Source organism: Pogona vitticeps, chromosome 2, assembly GCF_051106095.1.
Source record: "Pogona vitticeps strain Pit_001003342236 chromosome 2, PviZW2.1, whole genome shotgun sequence".
NCBI lineage: Eukaryota > Metazoa > Chordata > Lepidosauria > Squamata > Agamidae > Pogona > Pogona vitticeps.
The window spans coordinates 173,092,971-173,118,456 of NC_135784.1; the positions used below are offsets into that span (position 1 = coordinate 173,092,971).

General features: G+C 45.1%; 1 protein-coding gene across 2 annotated transcripts in view; it reads left to right on the plus strand.

The window, feature by feature from the left end:
• Positions 1 to 8,583: 8,583 nt before the first annotated feature.
• OLFM2 (olfactomedin 2) overlaps positions 8,584 to 25,486 on the plus strand; it is a 209,637-nt gene continuing 192,734 nt past the window's right edge. Inside the window, exon 1 of one of the 2 annotated variants that reach the window (XM_020779171.3) lies at positions 8,584 to 8,966. In XM_020779171.3, coding sequence (XP_020634830.2) covers positions 8,910 to 8,966 — 57 coding nt within the window. In that variant the 5' untranslated portion in view covers positions 8,584 to 8,909. The remainder of the gene's footprint in view (positions 8,967 to 25,486) is intronic. The other variant, XM_078385096.1, reaches the window with a different exon arrangement.

A 25,486-nucleotide genomic window follows, 5' to 3' on the forward strand; every position in this document is an offset into this window, starting at 1 on the left:
TTGGACTCCAGCTCCCATCAGCATTGTCCAACACAATGAGAGGATGATAGGAGTTGTAAGCCAACAATATCTGGGGAGTCACAGCCCTATTTTAAAGCTGCACTGTATGACTTTACATTTGATTCCCAGCATAAAGAGCATAATACTGGCACACAAGACCTCCCACAGCCCACCTAGGTTAGCTACAATGCACTGGTTAAGCCAGGTCTAAAATCAAAACGCAAAAGTGAGGATCTTTAGTTGCAGATGGTAGCATGCAACCTTCACAGTACCAAGGGCAATGGGAGGTATTTAAATGGCACTGTCTTTTAAACAAGACAAACTAAGGCCCAGATACCCCAGACCATTCAAAATCTGTAAAAGTGAAAATGATGTGAGAAAAAGTGAATTGAAAAGCACTTGTACGTGAGTGTGAATAGGTGTGACTCCAAATCTGAGTCTCCTTGTCCAAAACAACAATTGATTTTTGTTCCAATGACACACACCACACCCCAATTTCCTGCCTTCTAGTTGGCTTCCTTACCTTCATCCCTAAAATTCAGTTCTGTGCTTGTAGGTGGTAACTTAGGAGAAAAAGCATATTGCACCACTTTTATTTATTCCCAGAAAGTAAATCATCCCTTTGTCCCGAGGCATATGATGTGACCATTGCATCTTATCAGAGTACACTCTGTGCCTGGAGCTACTGAAGGTATTCAGCCTTGTAACCTGTCCATACTGTTCTATTGTCGTCCAGCTCATCCAGAACCTCGTTGCCACAGCAATCCCGTATCTCTTTCCCCCTCGACTCCACCCCATGCTATCATGCTAAAGTCCAGGATGGAAGGAATCTTTAGCCCTCTTTACCAGTGGGAAACATGCTGGTCATGAAAAAAAAAACCAAATATTTCCTCGATGCCATTCCATAAGCTGGCCATTCCACTGGTTGGCAGTCCATTCCATAGGCCATATACGTAGTATCTTATAAGCCACTCCAATGCATATGCCCACATGCCTTTTGCCCAGTGTACCTTTATACGTAAGAGTTGGGCCTAATTAACAGCCATGACCTGTGTATCAAATGTAAAACCATGTGAGTCATGGGATGTATGAATGCTTGCTCATTAATACTACAAAATCATCGAGCCAGTGCAGTCATTAGGAAAAATGATACATATATATAATACAAGAGGGAGAGTGTGTCATAATGGCCATTATCAAACAAAATAGATACATTGCTGGTTTTTTGCTCAAATTATAAATGTGTCTTCTTCTTCTTCTTCTTTGTGGAAATCTGCTGCCCATGATCAGAAGTGTTTCGAAGGAAGGAAGGAAGGAAGGAAGGAAGGAAGGAAGGAAGGAAGGAAGGAAGGAAGGAAGGAAGGAAGGAAGGAAGGAAGGAAGGAAGGAAGGAAGGAAGGAAGGAAGGAAATTCCTCCTTACCATTTCTAAGTCAGAAGCCTACAATGCCTAAAGATTGTCAGAGCTTAATTTTGGTGAGTCTGGTATCAAGGGAAAGGAAGAACCTGTAGCGGTATCTTTTTATTGTAGCGGAGAAGACCAATTTTCGAGTTGGATTTATGCTAATCATTTCAAATTATCTCCCTGGCCGGATGGCATCATAAATGCTTGCTACGCTTGTAAGAATAATGGCAAACAGCTGCAAGGGGATGCGGAGGACAAAGTAAGAGATATGAATACAGGTCTGTTTGCTGCTGGCCATGATAGTCTCCCCAAACTACATAAATCTTCCCATACCCTTCATTCAGAAATGGATTCTAGGGCTTTCTTCTCTTTGAGATACTCTCCAAACAAGAAGCTGTTTATAAATTAAAGAGAGGAGGAATGGGGCAGAGACAGAGAGAGGAGATCCAGCAAAGGACAAAGTGTTGTATGGCCCTTTACAGACCAGTGGGTTTGTTTGAGCATGAGTTTTTGTAGATCAAAACTCACTTCCTCAGAAACATGGAATGCTCAAAGTATGTCATCTGTGTTGGCACGCTCTGAGACCATTAAAGCTGGTTCCCATGTGTGTGCATTGTTTCTGTTCACCATAGATGGGAAACCTCTGGTTCACAGGAATTTTCCAGCCTACCTACAAATCCTTGGATCTTCTCTTGTGGTCACAGTTATGAGAAAGAAAAGACCATTTGAACATTGGATTCCTGGAATAGAACTGGACTAGCTTTGAAACTGATGGTGCTTTCCAGGCAGGAACACTGAGGCATAATGGCTTGGCTTGCTCCTGAAGAGACATGCAGCAAATCTGGTTGTGCCATGGATATCTGGTGGGAAAGTACTGAAATTGGTTCTGTTCTTGGCTCTGCCTTTGACTTCACCCATTGCTGCAATGAAGGCCCTGGCTCCAAATGCTTCACAAACAGGAATGTAGCCACTGGGTTGGAAAGGATTCCTCATCTCTGTTCTTATCAGTGTCTACACACCTGGAAGCTATGATAGTATTTTTCTTTAGTGTATCAGTGTGCCTGTTACTTTAAGAATATGGAAGAATTTGACCTGCCCAAGAGATAATCCCAGATCTAACAGAGGAAAGAGACAGAGGGATGAGCCAATGTGACATAGTGGGTAGAGTGTCCAACTAGAACTCAGGAGACCTAGGTTTGAATCTATGATCTGCCATAAAAACTCATTGGAGGGTAGCAGTGAGGTATGAACATCTTACATACCTACCAAACCTTATTAGGATTGCCATGAGTGGGAAGGGACTCAATGACACATAATAACAAGGAACCAAAAGAGAGTTGCAAGGTGGGCAGAAATTGTGAGAATTGACTTCACCTGAAAGCATTCTGTTTAAACCAGTGGTTTTCAGCTTTTGGCCTGTCAAACATTTTTCCAGAGACCCTGACAATTATCCATGCAGGCTGGGGATTCCGGGACTTGGTCCTAAACATCTAGAAGGCCAAACACAGAAGAAGCAGTGGCTTAGCACAGAAGTCCTCACCTGTGGTGACCCGTTAATTCACATTTTATGGTAACAACTACTCTACTGTACATTCATCTAGAAATGCATAAACCAGCCTTACAATATTACAACAGGCCCCAGGCTATGGGCTTTGGGGCCTTTTGTATTATTTTACAGTGCAGGCTACTAAATTACGGTGTGTAAACTGTGGCTCTACACATGTTTTGGACTGCAAATCCAAGCAGCCCTGAACAGCACAGCAAAGAGGGAGGGATAATGGGAATTGCACTCCAAACAACATCAGGAGGGCCCAACTTTGCCTAGCTCTAAGGTAGATCCCCCCCATCTTTTATTGAAGTGGACCTTCAGGTGTTGGGATGCAGTTCTTATTTTTTGTGCTCACCAGCTGTGCAAACTGGATCTGATGGGGACTACAGTTCTACAGAGCTAGAGAATCAGATGTTTCCCGGTCTAATTTGGCTAGCTAACTAAGCAATGATCTGGCTGGATAGCTCGGTGATTTAAGTATCTGGCTGAAGAACCAGTGGTTGGGAGTTTGATTCCCTACTGTGTCTTATGGGAGAAGAACCAGCCCGTGGAAAACCCTGGAAAAGGTCACCGAAAGTCAGAATTGACTTGACATGATCATTATTGTTATAAGATTAACTGAATGATGAGGACGGCAGTGGACAGAAACCTGGAGCAGGTCATCAGTGCTGTGTCCAATGGGAAGAAAATCTTTGTGGGTCTTTGCTTTGTGCTTCGGTGAGACAAACTTTCATTACACACACACACACCTCTCCAAGTGGTTATACCTGCACCACGGCCGCGATGGCTGCTCACTTGGCACATTTTAACAAGATAATTGCTGACTTGTCTTTAACAATCTATTGTTCAGGATAAAGACAAAATCATATTTCTTTTTGCTTAACGGAAAGGGGTGGGATGGGGGAGAATGTTTGTGTGTGTGTGTGTGTGTGTGTGTGTGTGTGTGTGTGTATTCCTCCCCCAACCTCTTTCCTTTTATCTTGTCTATGAATGACCCTCGATTTGAGGAAACCAAAGGCCCAACATTTGCTCCAGCAAACACTATGATGGAAACAAGAAAACCAAACAGTGAAAAGACAGAGCCAGCCACCTTCTGCTGAAGCAGAAATAGCATCTACAACAACAGACTGTCAGGACTGGCCCAGTCTGTGGGCGGACAGATCTGGAAGTGAGCCTGGAGCCTGGGGAATGGGGAGAAATTGAATGCTTTTCAGCCTTAATTTTTTTTCCGCCTTGTGGGTTTCCATAGTCAAAGGCAGAGCTTTAGAGAGGTTATGGTTTTCAGCTCCCACAAGCTTCAGAGGGATGTTGGGAATCGTAGTCTAGAAAAGTAATTTCTCCACTCCCTGGTCTGGCGATGCCGACCAAATTCTCCAAACCTAAATGGAGAGCTAAGCTTTTGAGAATCATAAGGACAGCCTCAGTTTGAGAGAGGGGCCCATAAAACTCCACCTCTGGGCATGGCATCCCCTAGGGATCCTTCCTGCCTGCTCTCCACTCCCCAAACCATTTTCCATCTTTCTCCTTAAAACCATTCATGCCCAGACAGGAAGCGGTGGCAGAAACATGCATGGAAGGAAGGGATGGATGGGGGAACAAGTTTCCTCTCCTCCTTCTCCCCTGGGACCCTGGTCCACAGGTGTAGATTTAGCTATGCTGTATTAGCACATTAGTGCAACTTAGTGAATCCGTTCTTCTGAGGGCTGCCATGACAGCATATCCCCATTCCCAAGGCAATAAATGTATTGGCTTTTTCAAAATGGTCAAAACCTCTCCAATTATCCCAAACTAGGGTGTTGACAGCAGCTGCGGCCTGGGTTAAGATTTATAGTTAGCTGTCCACCACAACCCCAAGATCTCCTCCTTGGCCAATCAACGCCCCATCAAGACCAGTTGGTGAAATTAGAACTTTTGGCATTACATCACATTTTCCTGACTATTCTCTCAGTTTGGAAAGATCTTTCATGAGTTATTCCCAATCATTTTCTAATGTTTTGCCACCTTCAGTAATTTAGCATTTTCTCTTAACACTGGACTATTAATTAAACATATGAAGAGAAAACACAAACCCTAATAAAAGATCCTTTCAGGACCCCACTATAAACCCCTCCATTGTGGGAATTGCCTATTTTCTTACAAAAGGGAGAATGAAAAAAATGTTACTAGAATAAGTGGAAAAGTCCAACAAGGTTATGTTCCAGACATTGCAATTTGCTATGTAACCACCAGAATGACTGTCAACATTTGGAGCAGATGGGGGAAGTTTGTTTTCTGCTGCTCCAGAGCATATCAGCTGAACCAATGGTTTCAAATTACAGGAAAGGTAAACACTGGGAAGAACTTGCTGGTAGAAGGGGGTATTTGGCAGTAGAATCGATCATCCCAGAACATGGTGGATTTGCCTTCACTGGAACTAGTTCAAATAGAATTTCAATGGCTGTCTTCTTAGGGGTTGTTTAGCTGTGGACTCCTGTGTCGGCAAGAGGTTGGCTTGTATGTCACTGGGGTTCCCTTGTGTAAGAAACTGTTATTTTCCAAGACTTAGTTAACATTTGTTCCACATATATTCCAACTTAGAAAAGCAAGCAAGCAAGCAAATGGACAAACATTTTACTCTCTTCCCCTTTCTGAAAAGATAAAATGTGTCCTGCAATAGCTCTCACAGGACAGTATGTTGAAGAAGAAGAGTGTCAGAATCAATGGAAGCCCACAGGTCTAATGGTACCAGGGCAGTGAATCGGTGCACGTTTTGGTCTAGACTTCGTGGGAGCTATCCAAGGCACTGAATGTGTTTGGGAGATAGGGTTCAGCACCATGGAGAGCTGCCATAAAACCTGGACTGAAGCCCAGATTAGACATGGTATCCCACTGACATCAGAGAACCACGAGCCTCTGAGAACTCTGAGTGGGTAGGGTTTCCAAAACATGCTTGGATGGGTGGGTGTGAAATATGGGATGGCAGTCAAAAGCCTAAATATGGAAATGAGACACCCCTTGTGCAGGTTTCGTTCCCCTTCCGATGCTTCAACACTGACCTGTCAATCCCCTTGTCAGTGAGTTGTTCCAAGTCCATCAGTGTTCGTTCACGAAAGGACAGTTGGTTCTCTGCCCTTTCAGGCCACCATCAGTACATGTCTCCAATTATGCAGCCCTGGGAAATTTCCACTAGCAACGTACAAACACAATTCAGATTGTGTATTTATGAGCATGTATTTACACAGATATGAATTTAAGAGGGAAGAAGGTACATGAGGGTTGGGAAACTGGTGCCATGTTTGTTTGTATGTTTGCTTGTTTGAACAGGCAGTGCCGGGACGGTATATTTCAAAGTGAGACAGAGCTTTCAAATTGCAGCTGTATCTCAGGGTGGAGTTGTCAGCAATATGATGAATCAAGAGAAACGGAAGGAGCCATCATTGCCTGTTTTGTTAGCTGGAGGTCTCCGACAAATGGCAGCCAAAGAGTTGAAGGATGTGGCGAAGCTAAGGGACTGCTAACAGGAGTTCATTCCTCTTCTTGGTCTCGTGGTCTCTGATGGTAATCCTTGCTCTTTTGCTTCCCTCTCACCCCTCCAGGAGAGCGAGGGAGTCCGAGGTGCTTCTTGGGTTGGGACGATCCCTTTTTTCCCCTTCCCTAGAGATGGACAGGATGGTCTCCCACCATCTTCACCTACAGGATCAGATGGAGCTGGCCATTTAATCTTGCTTACACCATACCTGAGGAAAGCACACAAACATAGAGAGTGTGTGTTGGGAAATTGACTGGAACACACAACTCTATCCTTCAATACCTTAGAGGCTGCTGCTGCTCCACCTTATCATCATCCTGATGGTAGGGTGATCCTGTCTTCTACATTCAGGGGCCTCTAGGTGCTTCTCTTTTAGGGAACTCTCTCAGGGATAGACCCGTCATTCTAAGGTTCAGGAGAGGAAAAAGGTAAGAACCAGCTGTTGTTTTCCACCAGCCTTCTGGGCCCATTCGCACAGTGGTCCCCAACCTTGGACCTCCAGATGTTCTTGGACTACAACTCCCAGAAGCCTTCACCACCACCTCTGCTGGCCAGGATTTCTGAGAGTTGAAGTCCAAGAACATCTGGAGATCACCATCTATGACCAGCCAGTCTGGAGGGAAAAGACAGATGGGGGAAGAGAGATATCAAACCATCAGTGTTACTTTTATCTGGTCACTTTTTAATTTGTATTTTATACTCTCTTTGTTAGGATCAGGCTTTGTTTCCCAAAGGAAACTGGGATATAGTGAATGGATTAATAACAACTAAAAGACAACACCGGCTGGGAAATCAAGAGGTTTTGGAGTGTTCCTCATCTTTAAGCGCGCAATCCTGTACTTCAGGGTGGGCCACTTGTGACCCTCCAGATGTTGCTGATAATAGAAGATGCACCATCCCGTATCTATTGGTTCTGCTGGTCGAGACGGAGGTGGGCTGCAGCTCAAACTATCTCAAAAGCATCTGGTTGGGAAAGGTTGCACGACACCCAGGTGAGCAGCAACCTGTAACCCTGCCAGTGCTGATGAGCTACAACTCTCATCATCCTGGCTAGCTAGCCTTTGTGGAAGAGGAGGTCTAGAATCATTTGGAAGGACGCCCATCCCCTATAACTGCACGATCTCATGCTTTCCTAATGTTGGACCAGATTTAGTCTTCTGGAAATAAGAGGCTCTGAGGGCAAGATCCTGATTTTTCCGGTGCTCTAGGTTCTCTATGCATTTTACGCCTTCTTTGCCCGCCCACCTCACGTCAAGGCTGCAATCCAGCACCACCAGTTACCATCAGAATATTTCCCCCCTAAAGATGCAATTAGTTCATGGTTCAGACGATCACTCTGGAGGCATCCTATCGTACTTTAATGCATGGGACCGACAGTGATCGTTACTCCAGAAAAACAAGTCCTGAGAAAAGAGTGGGATCCTCCACATCGTCACCTCGAAAGCCACCTCTCCCCCCCACACACACACACACGCGTATATCTTTCTTCAACACCAGGAATGCCTCTTTATAACCATCACAGAGATCCGCTGCTCTCGGTGAGAACAGGACGGTGCGTTCCGAGCGAGCGCGGTCCGAGCCGAGGAGAAGACGGGGCTTCTCTTTCGCTTGCTTCCCTCGCGGCGCGGCTTTCGGGCCGGGGAGCTGCTCGGAGGCGACCGCTCCGGCCGGGGGAGCTGCCCCTTGTCCCTTCCCAGCCTCCCTTCTCGCCTTCCAAGATTTCCCCGCGCCCGCGAACGCCGTGTGTGCCTCCCCAGCGGAGTCGCGCTCCCCCCCTCCCCGGGCAAGGGGGCTTCCCTCCGCCCCCTCAGCGCTCGGCATTGGCAGGCGGTCGGCTGGCGAGGACCAATGAGAGGCGCGGCCCAGGGACTCCCCCCTCCCTACCCGCCCCCCCCCACTCACACTCGCACCGCCGCGCCGTCCCCCAGGCTCCGCCGCTGGCGGGACCCCGTCGCCCTGCCGCCTTCGTCCTGGCCGGCGTCGCGAGGTGGCGGGAGGGCCGGCGGAGCGCACGGCTCGGCTCGGCTCGGTCTGGCCCAGCGCGAGGCGGAGCCTGCTTTGGCCCGATCGTGCGCCCCCCCCCCCCCCGCCTGCAGTAGTAGCCGGAGCGGCGGCGGCAGAAGCAGCATCCGCGGCGGGCAGCCACCGCCTCGCCTTGACTGGGAGGAGAGAAAAGGGGGAGAGGCCGGCGGGCACCCCCTCCCTCTGGCCCGCCTTGCCCCCTCCGCCTATCCTGCCGCCTGGGGCGCGCTGGAACCTGGCACCACCACCACCAGCACCACCAGCAGCAACCGTCTCTTCCTGCCTGGCGCGGGGATGCGGAGCAGCCGCTTCTGAGCGAGCGAAGGAGCGGTCGGTGGGTCGGTCGGTGGGGCGCGGGGGAAGTCGGCGGGAGCCCTCCTGAGGAGGAGGAGGAGGAAGAGCAGGGCAGGGCTCGGGGTCTGCACGATGCGCTGCCTCGCGGACCTGCTCCTGCTGTTGATCGCCGTCTCCCGGGCAGCTCGGGTAAGGAAGTGCCCCAGGCGCCCACGCCTGACGGTCGTGGCGGGAGCGATGGAGGGTCTCCCTTGGAGAAGGGGGTTCACTGGTGCCGCCTGCTTCGGTCCGGAAGGGCCGGCGATGGGGGGGCGAGGGGAGGGCATCCGGAGTGGAGTTGGCGTCCGCTGTCCGGACGAGGATCGGGGTGAAATCATTTCTCCCTCCCCAGCTCCCTCCGTTCCCTTTCCCCCCAAGAGACCCTAAAAGCGTGCCGACTTAGGGACCACGAGGGGGAGTTTGGCACTGGGTGCCTCGATATACCAAGGGAGGCTTGTGTCACCAGGTCACGGCCAGAAAGAGAGCGCCTTGGCTTTGTGCCTTAACTCTCCGCCCCAAAGCACAGACGTCCCCTGTTTTAGGCATCTGGCTTTCTCCGGCGATGCCTGTCCCTATCGCATTAATCCACGCCCACCTCCATATCGCTGGGTAAGACCGCTCCCTCTCTCTCTCCCCCTCCCCGCCCTCCCTCCCCTCCCCATCCAAGTTGTGAGTTTGCTAGGGCTAACTTACTACTGCTGCCTTCTTCTTTGGGTTACGTGCAGCCAGGGATGTGCCAATGCAGGATCAATTTTATTTCATGGATAAAGATTTGTAGCTTGAAACAAAATGGTTAGTGAGGCAGCCTCTCTCTCCCTTTGGCTTTAAAGATTTCTTCTTCCCCACCCTGCTCCATTGAGTATAGAGAATCTCTGAATGTTGTTAATACCAGAAGGCTCTTGTTGGTCCGTTTCTTATAGGTACATAGCAAGACACAACTTTTACAAGTTTCCTCACCAGGTCTTGCCAAACTGTCTCTCTGTCTGTCATGTCTGCAAATGGATGGAACAAACCAGGTTGCTGTGAATAGCTGGTTGCAGTCTCTGTTGAAGGTTTCCCAACAGATAGGAAATCATGACAACATGGCTGGGAAAACCCAACACATTTCTCTAGAACATGATATTAATGGAGGGTTGAAGGTTCGTTGAAACCTTTCATGTTGGTCAAGTTTAAGAGGGTCCATAACATTACAGAAAAGTTTTATTTCATATTCAGTGAGATCTCAAACTAAGCTGGGTTGTATACAAAGCCAGCACTGGTTCTTATGGCAAAGGTGAACTTCTGGCTATGACAAACTTCTGCATTATATATAGTGCATCTGTGCACCAGTGGGTCCCAAGGAATCCAGATGTTCCTCATGGACTTCTTACTTCGGGGATCAGGACTGGTAAGCATGGATCAGTGGACTAGAACTGTGGCTCTACTTTCTCTCATGACCCCCTTAGAATGACAAAAGATAAATGGGGAGTGCCTACAGTAGTATCTTCTCAGCTAAGAAAAGTAGGAAGTTGATGGGAATATACCAGTAGTTGCCTGGCAGATACCATCCAAGATACTGTTCTGCCTGACACACACACAGGTCCTTCTAAAATTGAAGTGTATAGTAATCAAAGCAAACCAAGTTATTGTGACAACTGAGGAAGAAATATCCTGCCAGCAACCCCTGCCCCTGCAGTAGAATTTAGAATTTAAAATAATTACAATTACTTTGTCTAACTATTTCCTACCTTTTTATGACACATCCAAGTCTAGTGCTGCCTGAGGCAGCTGCCCCAGGCTGCCCAACAGTAGAGCTAGCTGGGAATTTCTGGGTGATCTGAACGATGATGGGTCAACAAAAGTCTTTGATGCCCAGTTGTTTAACATTAGCAATGACCATGCCCAAGAAGCCATTGGGTGAAAATCAGGGCTGGCATTTTTTTTGGGTGAAAGAACAGGAGGCTGAGTTCTGGGATTGCAAACACTTGTTGGAATGGAGATCTTGTGGTCCCTCAGCCTTACTGTCTGTCTGTCCTTGCCATTGCTTGTTTTGGTAGTCCTGCTTTTCAGACTTAGGGCAGGGGCGGCTAGTGCCCCACAATGTTTGGCAGGGTGAAAGGCATGGCACAAGAGAGCTGAGCCAAGGATGAGAAACAGAACTGGAGGCTGAAGTGGGGTATCTGTTCATATACAGATAGGAAGCAAGTAGCATCCACACATGCACATACCAGGAGGGAAGCACAGAAGGGACCCTGTCTCTAACACTTTGGTAAACAAGGAGGTAGGTGTGATCTAGTGGTATCTTCAGCCTGAGGTAGGGCAGTATCTCCTTTACCTTAATGGACCAGTCACCAGTGGCTTAGGATGTTAGTTAAAAGATGGCTCAGTTGTTTTGGTCTCAGGTTGCAGAGCCAGAGGTTGGAAGTCCGATTCCCCACTCTGCCTCTTTGACAGGGGATGGACTCCATGATCCATAGGGTCCCTCTCAGCTGTGTGATTCTAAGATTATATGGGACAGAAACCTAGGCAAGTGTGTTATCTTAAATCTAGAGCCTTGGTTCATTATCCAGTGCTATCTACTCTGACTAGCAATATCTCACCATGGTTTCAGGGAGGGTTTTTTTCCTGCTGTGCCTAAGAGATGCCTAGGATTGAACCTGAGACCTCCTTCATGCAAAGCAGGGGTTGCCCCAGAAGCCCAACACTCCCCACCCCCACCATGGTTGGCCACATTCTCAGTTCACATGAGCCAGTGTCAGACCCAACCAGCAGAGATGATGTTCTCCTCTCTGCACACGTATTAGAATGTATATCAGGACATTTGGAAACTAGCCAGACAGGTTTTTGAGATTTCCCTTACTGGTGGGTTGGTACTTGGACACCAAGTTTGTGTGACAAGTGTTCCCCAAAGAGGAAGAACCTAAATAAAGCAAAACCACTGTTATAGAAGGGAAGAGACCCTGTATGGCCAGTTCAACTTAAGTTCAGCCCTCATGGTCCCAAAAAGCATTCACGGGCTGTTGTTCACTCTGGTTGTGTCTTGTGATGAGAATCCATTTCACTCTGTGTGTGTGTGTGTGTGTCCCCTTTTTGTGTGTGTTTAGTTTGAATGGTTTCTTTTAATCTAGCAGAAATACTTGGAAGTAAGGATAGGGAAATCAGTTTTTTTGTAATTCCTCTTTCAGAATGTCCTCGCCCCCCAAATTGAATAGGAATGAATCTGAGGGTTTTGGAAAATTCTTCAAACATTGACTGGAATTAATTTCTTTTTTGTTTGAATAAGCGCAAATTTAAAAGGTCCAGCTATTCCCAGCAGAGAGAGGGCTATACTATATGTGCTGACCAATTCAGGTGTCAGGTTTGATGAGCAACTCAAGGGGGAAAAAAGAGAGTGGTGATGATCCTAATTCAGTAGTAAGATAGTTGAATACCCAGCCAATCTTCTGAAAGTGAATAACTCAAACCAGTTGTTGTTCTTGTTGCTGCTGCTGTTTCTGCTGCTGCTGCTGTTGTGTATATTCAAATCATCTCCAATTTATAGAGATCCTATAAATGACTTGCAAAATGTCCTGTCCTCAACAGCCCTGCTTAGCTTTTGTAAACTCAAGCCTGTGGGTCCTTTAGAGAGTCAATCCCTCTTGTATTTAGTCCTCCTCTTTTCCTACAGCCTTCCACCTTTTGCAGCATTATTGTTTTTTCCAGAGAATCCTGCCTTCTCATGATATGCCCAAAGTAGGATGGCCTCAATCCTTGCTGGATGCATTGGGCAGTTTTAATTCCTCTCCCATTCACATTTCTCTCTGTATTTTTTTTTGCACCAGGAAATTGAAGAATTATGCAAACTTCAAAAATTCTCATTAAAAAAAATGAACTAAATGGAAATTTTTAACCAACATGTTCTATGGAAAGGTTGCAAACGTGTTCAGATTGTGTCCCACTGCTTCTCAGCTTTTCTGCCCTACCTCCCAGACCTAGATATAAAAAGTCCAGTAGTTGATCCTGTGGGATTAAAGAGTGGCCTCTCTTTACATGCTCAGAGGCACGTTGTCACTACCTCATTATCTAGAAGTGAAGCAGGGTGTTAGAATCTATGCTTGAAGGTAAGCCCTGATGAACCTTATCCCAAAGTGAAAATGATTAAGCCAGCATTGACCACTGTGGATCAGACCTGAATGTGTGGTCAGCAGGTATTATCTCAATTACTCAGAGCTTGGGAAAGTTGTTTTTTTTTTTAATTTATAATTTCTAGATCCCCTAGAATCTGAAAGTTTTAGTCCCAAAAAATATTTTAAAAATGAAGTAGACAGGAGGCTTAGTAAAAGGCTTCTCCTTCCCCAGAATGCGTGTGTGCGCCTGCGAACACACACACACACACACACACACACACACACACACACACACACACACACACACACACACACACACACACACACACACACACACACACACACACAAAGCTTCCTTTCCTTGCAGCTGCAACCAGCAGGTGGCAGATGAAATGTGCCCAAGTGAGAGCAAGGACAAAAGATCCCATGGTTTTCAGAAGGTCATAAATGGACATGTGATGCTAACCTCAGCTTTAAAGAGATGGCAGTTTGAATCATGGATCCTGTCTTGCAGGAAGGATTGGCCACGGAGGATGTCGAATCAGTCTATCAGATGGCCTTCTACTGCCTATCACTTATGATTGCACCCCACTGTATAACACCAATGCAATTATTAAATTTGCGGATGATACGACAGTGGTGGGGCTCATAAATAAGAACAATGAGTTTGCTTATAGAAAGGAAGTACAAAGGTTGATACTTTGGTGTAAAGAAAATCATCTCACACTTAACATCAAAAAAACTAAAGAACTCATAATTGATTTTAGGAGGAAGAGATATGTACATTTACCACTGTACATAAACGGTGAGGAAGTGGAGAGAGTTGGTAGTTTTAAATTTCTGGGTACTTACATCTCAGAGGACCTCTCATGGACTATAAATGCCAACATGCTAATGAAGAAGGCACAGAAGAGGCTGTATTTCCTGAGAATGCTCGGCAAGTTAAATTTATCTCAGCATTTGCTTCTGTCATACTATCGTAGCACCATTGAGAGTGTCCTAACCTATGGCATTCTGGCATGGTTTGGGAGTAGCTCTGTAGCGGACAAAAAAGCTCTACAGAGAACCATTAAAATTGCCCAGAATATCATCGGGCTTCAGCTACCAACCCTGGATGACATCTTCACATCCCGCTGTCTAAGGAAATCACATAGCATCCTGAGAGACTCTTCCCATCCTGCTTATAACTTTTTTGAACTGTTACCATCTGGCAGAAGATATAGAACAATTAAGACTCGGACCACACGTTTTCTCAATAGTTTTTATCCCAGAGCTATAATTGCAATCAATAATGAGCTTAAAGACCATCAGTAGTGAATAATTAGTTGGACTGTGTAACTTGGCCTGCGGTGTAGATGTTTGTATTTTTAGTGGGGGACTTTTAGTGGGTGGGGAGTGTTTGGGAATTTTATGTGTGTGCATGTGTCTGGTCTCTGGGTGTCTGTGAATTTCGTTGTATGTGTATATACTTACAATGACAATAAATTATTATTATTATTATTATTATTATTATTATAAATGTAGTAGGCTGGTGTTCTCATCATCCTTTGCCAGCATGCTTTCTAAGCAGGAGAGAGATTTGGCACGTTATCAATTGAAACACCAAAAAAATTGTGGCTATACTGAGTCAGTTTGAAAGGAATCTTCGTCTCCACCCGACAGAATGCTTTAAAATCAAAGGGTCTGGCTCCACCTTTGCATCCACTGCCTCTACCAGCTCACAGGTTTGGTAGAAGTAAAAAGTCAACCATCATCATCATTGAACTGCAGAGCAGGATGGGCCCTTATGGACCATGGATTCCCGCCCCTCTGAGCTATCCAACAGTTCTTAGCAAGTTAACAAGACTATATAGGGCTGCAAACCAAGGAAGGATAGGATGAGGCTCAGGTAAGCAATGCTTCTAAAAGGAAAACAGCAAAGATGGGAAACGTTTACTTGCTTGCTTGCTTGCTTGCTTGCTTGCTTGCTTGCTTACTTACTTACTTACTTACTTACTTACTTAGTTACTTACTTACTTACTTACTTACTTACTTACTTACTTACTTGGCATAGTAAAGGTTCCCCCTTGACAATTTTTGTCCAGTCATGTTCGACTCTAGGGGGCGGTGCTCATCCCCGTTTCCAAGCCGTAGAGCCAGCGTTTGTCTGAAGATAATCTTCCGTGGTCACATGGCCAGTACGACTAGATACGGAACGCCGTTGCCTTCCCACCATGGTGGTACCTATTTATCTACTCACATTTTGCACTTTGCGTGCTTTCGAACCACTAGGTTGGCAGGAGCTGGGACAAGTGATGGAGGCTTACTCTGTCACATGGATTCGATCTTACGGCTGCAGGTCTTCTGACCTTGCAGACAGAGGCTTCTGTGGTTTAACTCACAGCACCACCATGTCCCTTTTACTTATTGGCATACATCTCTCCAAATCTGAAAGCCACTGCTCATGTTAGCTGTGGGATTCTGGGAGCTACAATTAAGAAACAACTCACATTTCTCATATCCTTCTGGTTCAAGAGAACTTTGGTAAACATCCCAACATTACTAAGGTTCCTGATTTAAACTGAGCATCTGACATTCAATGCTGATCCCTGCATGTATGCTCATCCTTTGATTTTTCATCCCGGATTGATAACTGCATGCGTAGAGAGACTCCACTGAAGAACTGCTGTGTTTACATGGCATGAAATGTGCGTGCGTGTGTGTTTCTGCCTGTAGCCTTATATCAGTGGTGGTTATAACACCACATAATTGATGGTGGGAGTTTGTTAATGTGCCAGGGACCAGGAGTGATCAAAACTTTACACACTTCCTCTGTTTACTGAGGGAAATATTAGAAATTTATAGTCACTAGCCCTAAATTTTATGCTAGCAATCCTATTTTAAACTATTACATATTTCCCTCAGTAAACAGAGGAAATGTGCAAAGTTTTGATCACTCCTGCTCTCAGGAAAACTGATGGCATTTAATCTTTGTAAGGTACCTTTTAACCACTTGTCCCTGGCCTGGGTATGAATGTAGATGGTGATTCTAGCATTGACACAGAAGCTTGTTTTCAAAGCAGTTGATGAGGGAGGGAGCACTATAGTTATTCTTTTTCGAAAGCATAGTACTGGCTACATAAGAAGTGTTTGGACTTATGCCGACATGAATAGTACATAGGATTTCAACCAATGAACTGCTCATAGAAAAAAGATATGGTCATAGGTCTAAGCATGGCTTTCTGCTTTTAGTAACACTTTCCAAAGTGCTCCTACTAGTAGGAGTTATCCTCAGTCTGAGGAAAAAGCTTCATCTCTCTTTTTTTCATACTCAAGTCCTATCTTTCTTCTCCTAACCCAGCCACACCTGTCTGCTTTGCTAATCGGCCTTGGCTGTACCCTCTCTGGCTATTACATTGTTAATCCTTGCTTTCTAAATTCCCCTTTCCCATCTGATTAGTTGAGGCTGTGCCTTAATTTACCAGCCCACCACAGTGGCTCATTCCCATGTATACCTTGTGGTTATCAAGTAGCAATCATGTATATATGAACAGCATCCTTCCTGGATGCAGTTTAGGGCAGCCTCTAAACTCAGCTGAAATCCTGCCCACTTTAGGTATTGATTTGATCCTTCTGTTTTCAGTGTCCAGAGTACAGAGATGCCTCTGCTTATTTTACTTTAAAAAATGCATCTGCCAAGCCTTTACCCTTTATGTCTATGAAAATTGTTTATAGCCAGCAGATGCTAAGCCATGTCTGTGGAATTGAAGTTGGCCAGTTAGCAAAACTAGGCAGGAGAAGTGAGTGAGAAAGACTTCTTTAAAAATCAAGCCACGATTCTTTTTAAGCTGAGAAGCACTAGGTCTCATGCGTACTAGGCAATCATGCTATAGAAAACACCCTCCTTCTTAATTAGGATCCACAAGTTCAGGTTGTGCTTTATAGCCCCTACTCATTTTTTTTATGGTGATCCTTCTTTAAGGCTATCCCTTGATCCATTTGGTACAGATGGGCGTTTCAGAAGTGGAGAAAGGATGACAACCCTCCCCACCCCCCCATTTTGCTCAAGTTTTGGAGAAGGGTTCAGAAACTCATCACAGTTCTCTTCTGCTCCTGCAGGAGAGTTTCTAGGTCATTGTCATTTAGTCGTGTCCGATTCTTCGTGACCCCATGGATCAGAGCACGCCAGGCCCTCCTATCTTCCACTGCCTCCCGAAGGTGTGTCAAATTCATTCTGGTAGCTTTTATGACACTGTCCAACCATCTCATCCTCTGTTGTCCCCTTCTTCTCTTGCCTTCACATTTTCCCATCAGGGTCTTTTCCAGCGAGTCTTCCCTTCTCATGAGATGAACAAGGTATTGGAGCCTCAGCTTCAGGATCTGTCCTTCCAGTGAGCACTTAGGCTTAATTTCCTTTAGAATTGATAGGTTTGTTCTCCTTGCAGTCCAGGGGACTCTCAGGAGCCTCCTCCAGCACCACAATTCAAAGGCATCAATTCTTCAGCGGTCAGCTTTCTTTATGGTCCAGTTCTCACTTCCATACATCACTACAGGAAAAACCATAGCTTTGACTATGCGGACTTTTGTTGGCAAGGTGATGTCTCTGCTTTTTAAGATGCTGTCAAGGTTTGTCATCGCTTTCCTCCCAAGAAGCAGGCGTCTTTTAATTTTGTGGCTGCTGTCTCCATCTGCAGTGATCATGGAGCCCAAGAAAGTAAAATCTGTCACTGCCTCCATATCTTCCCCTTCTATTTCCCAGGAGGTGATGGGACCAGTGGCCATGATCTTAGTTTTTTGATGCTTAGCTTCAGACCGTTTTTTGCACGAGTTTCTAGGTATGGAACAGCAATTCTCTTTGCTTGGGGTGATTTCTGCCTCCCCACCCCCCGGGCAGGCTTGAAAGGCCACAGAAATGTTTGTGCATGGTAAGGAGACATCCTGCCCTTTTCTCCACTGCTGAGACAAACAGGCTGTAGCTCCTAAGTCCTGTTCTGATTCTAAGTGTATACAGGTGTTTACATGAGTTGTTGTGTCGTAACATAGAAAGGAATATCTCTGGAGCTTTGGAAAGTTGCCATCATCATCATCTTGGAACTGCAGAGCTGAAAGGAACCCTATGGGTCATGGATTCAATTCCCAAAACCTCCTCTCCCCTCTCAGTTAGCATGGCGATGCCATGTAGGAGATTTTGGGGATTACTGAAGTCCAAACAATTATACTTTCCAAGCTCTGGATGTCCCCACGGATGCAGATCAAAGTGTGTTTCCCATTGAAAAGAACACAGCACCAATACATGCAATCTGCCTCTCTCTTTTTAAAGAGCCCATTAAGAGGGTTTCCTGTTGACAACATTTTAAACTTAAAACCTGATTGTTTTCTTAGCCAGAATTTAGCTGGCTTCCCTCATATCCGAGCTTGCACTGAAGTGCTCTGAAAGCACAGCACAGCAAGAAGAAGGAGCATGGCAGTTGTGAAGGCAGCATGCTTTTGTTTTGATTTTTTAAATAAATCCTACTGTTTGGGAGTATCTTCTCATCGTCTGGATTCCTCCCACACTCTTCTTTTGCTTCACAGACAGACATGAGACAAAGTTCAGCCCAGTCAAAAGCTTTGGGCTTCAAATCCCAGAAACTCAGAGATAACATTCTGGGAACTGCTGTCTAAAATCCATCATCTGATCAGTCAGCCAACCAAGGAACCAACCATTCACTTTCCCATATTCTGAGCAAGACTCCAATTGAAAGAAGTCGAATCTTGCCTGAGATACAGAAGGAGAATTTTGTGATGTGTGAAGGGTTCTGGCTTCTTAATTTGTTTTTGGGTGTAGAGGAAAGAGGGCCAGCTCTACCTTTAGGTGGTGAGAGACATGGCTGCTAAGAAGGAGGGCAAGGAGCTATGGCATGGTGGTGCCAGATAAAGTTGTATGTCTTATGCCTAAATTACCTCCCATCACACTTGCCAGCTCCCTTCAGATTGAATGAGAATGTGGTTCTGCAACCACAATTGAAATCCTGGTCAAGGGCCAGGCCTGTAGATGTCTGTATCTGAAATACTGTGGGGTGGGAGATGTGGAATGAGGGTGGGGAAGAGATATATTTAATACTTTACCCCAGGTAGTAAAATATCTTGGACCAACCTTGGTGTACAGGTGACACAATTTATTTGTTGATATATTGTCTTAATCCTAGTTGTGTGTAGCTGGGCCATTGGCACGTCAGAGCTATTTCACCCACTGTGCTTTGCCTGTAGGGGAATTACCTTGCTATCAGCAGGTGTATTGTCAGTGCTTGATAGTTTGTATGGTGGCATGGGTAGAGTAAAGGACTGTGACTCAGGAGAATTGGCCTCAAATCCCCATGTGGCCATGAAAAACTCACTGGGGAGTAGCAACAGAAAACTAATCCTCAAACATCTTACACACCTTAAGAACTCTATTAGGATTGCCAGAAGCAATTTAGCAGCACATAACTAATCAGTGTTAGAAGTTTGAAAGTACTGTCTAATTCACTTTATCTAGAAACATTAGCTCTACAGAGTGGGACCTCTCTCTCTCCCAACCCCAAGCTGTGGCCTGAACCAATATGTTGCTGGGTTTATGTAGGTATTTGAATGTTTCTGAATTGTCAGGGTAGTGATGCTGTGAATGAGGAAAACAAAGGACTGTTGCCCAGGATGGAGGGGACACTATGCAGCACCTTCATTTTGGGAAGGTGATGGACATCCAATGTGTAGGTAAAGGTCCCACCTGCTTGCTTGCTTGCTTGCTTGCTTGCTTGCTTGCTTGCTTGCTTGCTTCCTCCCTCCCTCCCTCCCTCCCTCCCTCCTTCCTTCCCTCCACCCACTACTGTGACTCATCAAAGGTGAGGGTAGAACAAAGAGGGGACTTTCTTTCCATTAACTTCCTTCCATTAACTTCTACAAGAATCAAATCCATTGTCTGATGTCAACCCAGAGGATGGAAACTGCCTTCATGTGACAATGCATTTGCCTTAATCCTGCTCAACATCTGTTTCTGAGGTCTGTTCTAACTTTCTCATATTTATGTAATGTAATAGTCGTTTTCCAAAATGTTTGCTATGTGATGTGGTTCATGTTCTCACCTTTTGTGGGTTTTTTTTTTTTTTGCCACAAAAGGACAGCTTTTGCCAACCTGTTGCTTTCCACCTGTGTTGAGATACAAGTTCCATCATTGTTAGCCATCAAGCGGGCAATGACAGAGGTTGCAGTTCATCATATCTGGAGAACATCAGGCTAGAGAAGAGTGAATTGGGATGTATAACATCCTTTCATTGATGCCTGGGAATGGTTATAAAAAATCAACTGGCGACTGAACCCCAACTGTGTATGATGGAGGGGACACTCTGCAGGGGCAGCTGATGGTTGAATAGGGTGGTAGTGTGTGCCTTTCCTTGGATCAAGGATTGCCTATGCTAAGAGACAAATGTAAATGCTTAACTCACAGTGTTCCCATTCAGATTTCTAACTGAGACAGTAGGATGAAAACAGCAGGTTGCAAATTATCCAGCTGAGATTTGATTTAAAAGCAACAACAGCAACAACAGCAACAGCAGCAGCAGCAGCAGCAGCAACAACAACAACAACAACAACAACAACACATGCACATTAAAATGTTGATTTTTTTTTCATTTGATTTTTATTCAGACTGCCCAAATGCAGCCCAAATAATATAGAGTTTGCAAGAGAATAGATTGGGAGAACTACAGCTCAATTCATATTGGGTAGTTCATTGAAATCAAGTGTTGCTTTGATTTGCCTTTTTCAGCTCTAATTAGCACATCAAATACTTTTGAGACAATAGCAGGTTAAATACCAAGAGGCTATTGAGACTGATAGAATGACTCATAAAGCCAAGGTCTTTATTCTATCCATTCAACCCACTGTGGTTTTTTTTTTTGCATCTCTGTTTTTTGGAAAGGAGGCATTAGAGTCTGGAATTGTGTTTTGCAGCCATGGCTTTGAAAGGGATTAGGCAGGTGCCTTAGGACTACTATAATGGCCTGGCCATGAGGTTAGCACTGGGATGATTTTACCTTTGTGTGTGTGAGAGAGTGCGCATTCTTAAGATTGCCGCTGTTCTTAATCAGGATTCTCCTAGAGTTTAAGGTAGAAAAACTGTATGGTTACAGATAAGAGGACGTTCCATTTTGAGTTGGACATCTGCCGAGGCTAGATCAACCATTAGGCAGAATCAAAGCTCTGCTCTCCAGTTTAGTGGAGGGGCTCCCATGGAATGGCAGTGGGGTTGCCGCGATTGTGCCCCCTCCATCAGCTGTGGTGGGACCAGCCCTATCACAGAATAAAGCCCATTTCATGTCCCCCTATCCCATGTAGGTCTATGTTATTATGTGTGTACCTCTATATGTTCTTAAAAAAAAAATAAAGGCAAAACAATAGGATGCTGAACTTTGTACCATACAAATATGGTCACCACAGAATGAAAGCTGACTTATCTCCCTTTTTGAAGAGGCACACCCTGGACTGACCTGTCTTTGACCTTCAAATGCTTTTGCAATACAGGTGGAGGAGATCTCTGATCCACCCTCATGGATCATTCAGAGGTCTGTTTAAAAAAAAAAAGACCCCCTCCCCAAGATCTCTTTTATTTGTCCTTATTCAGGGTCAAGGAGTACATGGACCATTTTGCTACATTCAATATAGTTGGATTTAAGAGTCTGTAGGGACAAAAAGGACAGCAAGATTGGGTGCTCTCCAGGGATTGGCCTCCTCCCTGGTCAGTTTGTTGCCCTACACATGATTTTGCTAGCCAGCCGCACAAAACCAAGTGGCCTCCAAATGTTGTGCAGACCAGGCTTCCTCACCTCTGGCATCAAAATGGTAGATGACACCCTCCAATGACTTTGCTTTCTCCCCATCTCCTGTTGCTACTGTTGCCGTCTGCCCTCTCTCTTGTGCTTTTGAGACCATGACACAACAAGCAGGCGCTGGTCCCGTAAGACCAGCTAGTCTCAGAATATTCTGCGGCATAGGTGTTCTCTTCGGCCTCTATGATCACAGTGCCAGACTGTGAGGAAGGAGTCCTCCTTGCACAGTGTTTTCTGTAATCGCAATATAATGGATGGACCTTGTCATTGGCAGCAGAAGAGGGGCTCCCCTCCCACATTCGGTTTTCTTCTTTGCAGCTTTGAACCTTTCCCGGTCCAATGTGACCGACTGAAATGACCCCAGTTGATTGCAGAAGGAAAGTCGGGAGTGATTCTTCTCTGACTTGGATGGCAAAGAGTTGGAGAAGATTTTTTTTTTTGGGAGGGGGGGTTGTAAAACCTTGCTGGATAGCACAGTGAGTTAGGTATCTGACTGGAGAGGAGAGATTGGGAGTTTGACTCTCCACTGTGCCTGCCGAGAGGTGAGCCAGCCTGTGTAGCCTGAGGCAAGCTGGGCAATCCCGGAAATGGCCTCCAAAGAAGAGAATGGGAAGCCACTTCTGAGTACTCTGCACCTAGAGAACCAAGAAAAGGATCACCATAAGTCAGAATTGATTTGATGGCATCTGATTGTTGTTGTTGCTGTTATTATTAAAACCCAGGAGGCAAGCGTTTCCGAGCCTTTTTCGAGTCGCAGCCCTCTTCTGTTCTAGCCAAGTAACCTGTGATCCACCCACCCTGGTCAAATTTGCATAAAAAGGCACTTTTACTGAAGTAAAGAAACCACATTAAAAATCAATTTTTTTTCAGAGTAAAATTATGACCTAATATATTAATATTAATACATAATTACGGAGAGAGGCTTAAATCTGTGTCTACCAGGTAAAAAATTGAGGAGGAAATATTACCAATACACTTTGTTTAATTTACTCTTTTTGGAGGTAGAAATGACCCTCTTTCATGCCCCCCAAATCTCCCTCAGTGAAGAGCCCCTCCCTCTGAAGCCCAAATAAACACTCCCTCCCCACAGGTCCTGCTCCACTCCATCCCATGCTGGATCCCTCCCTGATTCTTCTCTCTCACCTTTTTCCCCCTCTTGCCTTCTTCCTCCATGACTTAGGCAGGGCTTGGTGGCATCTCCCCACCCAGGTCCCCTCTCGCTTCACTGTGCCCCCATTGCTGCACCTGGAAGAGCAGGAGACTCAGGAAAAGTGAAAGGTGTCACTGCCCCCATACCTTTTCAGTTCTGCTGCCATCTTGGGCTTTAGCATTCCTGGTGTGCAGTGCACACTTGCCTCATTCAGGTATCTTTGAGCTGGGCTAACACTCGGGTCCAAAAAGCTAAAGTCAGTCCTCTATATACACAGTTGTATGTGTATATACTTACAATGACAATAAATTATTATTATTATTATTATTATTATTATTATTATTATTATTATTATTATTATTATTATTATTATTATTATTATTATTATTATTATTATTATTATAAGAAAGATGCAAAGGAACAGAGAGAAGTGAAGAAGAGCAGCCCCTTTGGAGGGGGTAGGAAGGGTGCACATGCAGAAAAGAAAAATCTACCCATGGGGTACAGAAATAATCAAGAGTATTAAAATAAAATAGCAGAGTGTATTCCATATTTAATATAATAATCATAAAAAATAATTGCAACTAAAAATAACCACAGTGCCCCCCCAGAAAGCACTTTGCAACCACCTTTGGGGGGTGTGACCTCCCCAGTTTGGGAAGCCATGTTTTAATAAGACTCCAAAATTATTTTCCAAGTCGGAGGGACTTTGCCAGCATCTCTAATTTCCCATTCCAATTCCATTTCCATTTCCATTTCCAATCTTGTCTGTGGGACCAGTTGTCCCAACTATGGAGGATCAGTTCGCTCATCTTAACCATGACAGGCTCACCTTGATGGGCAACTGTCCAAGGTGCTGAAACTTTTCCTGCCTTGCTCATGTCAGAAGCAATCCGGTGGTGCTTCCAGAGTAAAATCCAATATTTTATATTTTATTGTATTTTATCATTTTTGGTAAGCCGCCCTGAGTAGACCTTGTCTAGAGGGGCGGGGTATAAGTCTAAATAAAGTAAAGTAAAGGCTGTTATTGCCCATGGAATGCCTAAATGTGCACAAAGTCGTCACATTTTTTGGAAGGCTCCTTCTGTGTCCCCTTGTCCTTGGTCCTTTCTTACCTTTCTAATTAGCAAGGCTGTCACTCTTTTCAGTGAATATAATCAGTTCATCATATGAGTTATACTTGAGTGGTTGATTAATGAAGTCATTTTAAATTTGGATAAATCTACGTCTGAGTAACAACAACACTAGAAAGAACAACACTAGAAACAACAACATGCCTGGCAAAGGTGTTTTTACTCCTTTTTCAGGTGATAAATGTGCACATCACAAGGTGGGCATCTACTCAGAAGAAGCATTTGCCTCAGTGTAGGATAGAAAGATGAAATGCTTCTGCTGTGATGCCATCTGCAGTTTTCACAATACCTTGGGGGAGGGAGGGTTTTATAATCTGCCACCAGTGGCAGCTTTTTAGTCAACCCAAAATATTTTAAAACCAGTTAATTCCAGTTACTAGGAATGTGGCTTTAGTAGATAGATTGACATGCTGGAGTCATCACAGGGAAAACAGTGGCTGGAATGCTACCGGTGTTTGATAAAGTTTGTATAATCTCAAGTGGCTAATTGCAGCTAATTTACAAGGAGATGCTGCGTGGTTCAGTTGTGTGTTTGAGAAATGCTCTGGCACCTTGTCAGTTAGGCACAATTAGCTGGGGCAAGTTGCTGAAACCTCTCAAATGTACCAATAGGGTTCTGGGACATTTATTAAATCCAGAATTCTGTCAGTAGAATTCAATATGGGAAATGAGGAGCTCTGAATGTCAGTTTTTCCACCACGCCCCCTGAAAGCCTGCTTTGAAGTGTTTGGGAACTTTGGAGATTATCCCGCTCCTCCACAACACCTTCCAAATTTTCAGGTTATCAGTCCCATCCTCCCCAGATAGCATGGTTTGAGTGGGGGGGGGCAGATGTTCCAGGAAGTGACACAAGGAGTTGTATAGATTTTGCTTTGTCCCCATTTCCATTTTTGAAAGACCTCCACTGGATCCAAGCCATTTGGAGGTTTTAAATGCTTTTCTTTTTAAAATGTATGACTTAGAAATTTGACAAATAAATGTGATAAATGGATGCTACTAATGCCTTGGTGATACAGACAAGTATACACTCAAGCTTGTTGTAGTTTCTGTGGAACACTCTCCTGATGACAGTCCTGATGCTGGTTAATGAAGCACACCAGTTAAAAGCTGCCATGTTAAAAAAAATTCAGATTGGTTCCCACTAATTAATGGACCCATCAGCTCGAGTTGGCCAATGCTTCAAAAAAAAAAAAACCCTTTGAAATGCACAACCCATTGAAGCATGTGAAATATATGTGTTTGCCACATGTGGTTCTGTGTGCATCAGCATATACCACTGTGCCCATGATGCATGGTTTTCTCCAGCCCGTGGTCATATATGAACTGCTGGATAGCTCAGTGGCTTAGGCTTCTGACTGCTAATTTGCCCACTGCCCCCCCTTGACAGGGGATGGGCTTGATGATCCGTAGGGTCCCTTCCTGATCTGCAGTTCAAAGATTATTTATATCCAAGTGGGATAGCTGTTGGGCATGAGGCATC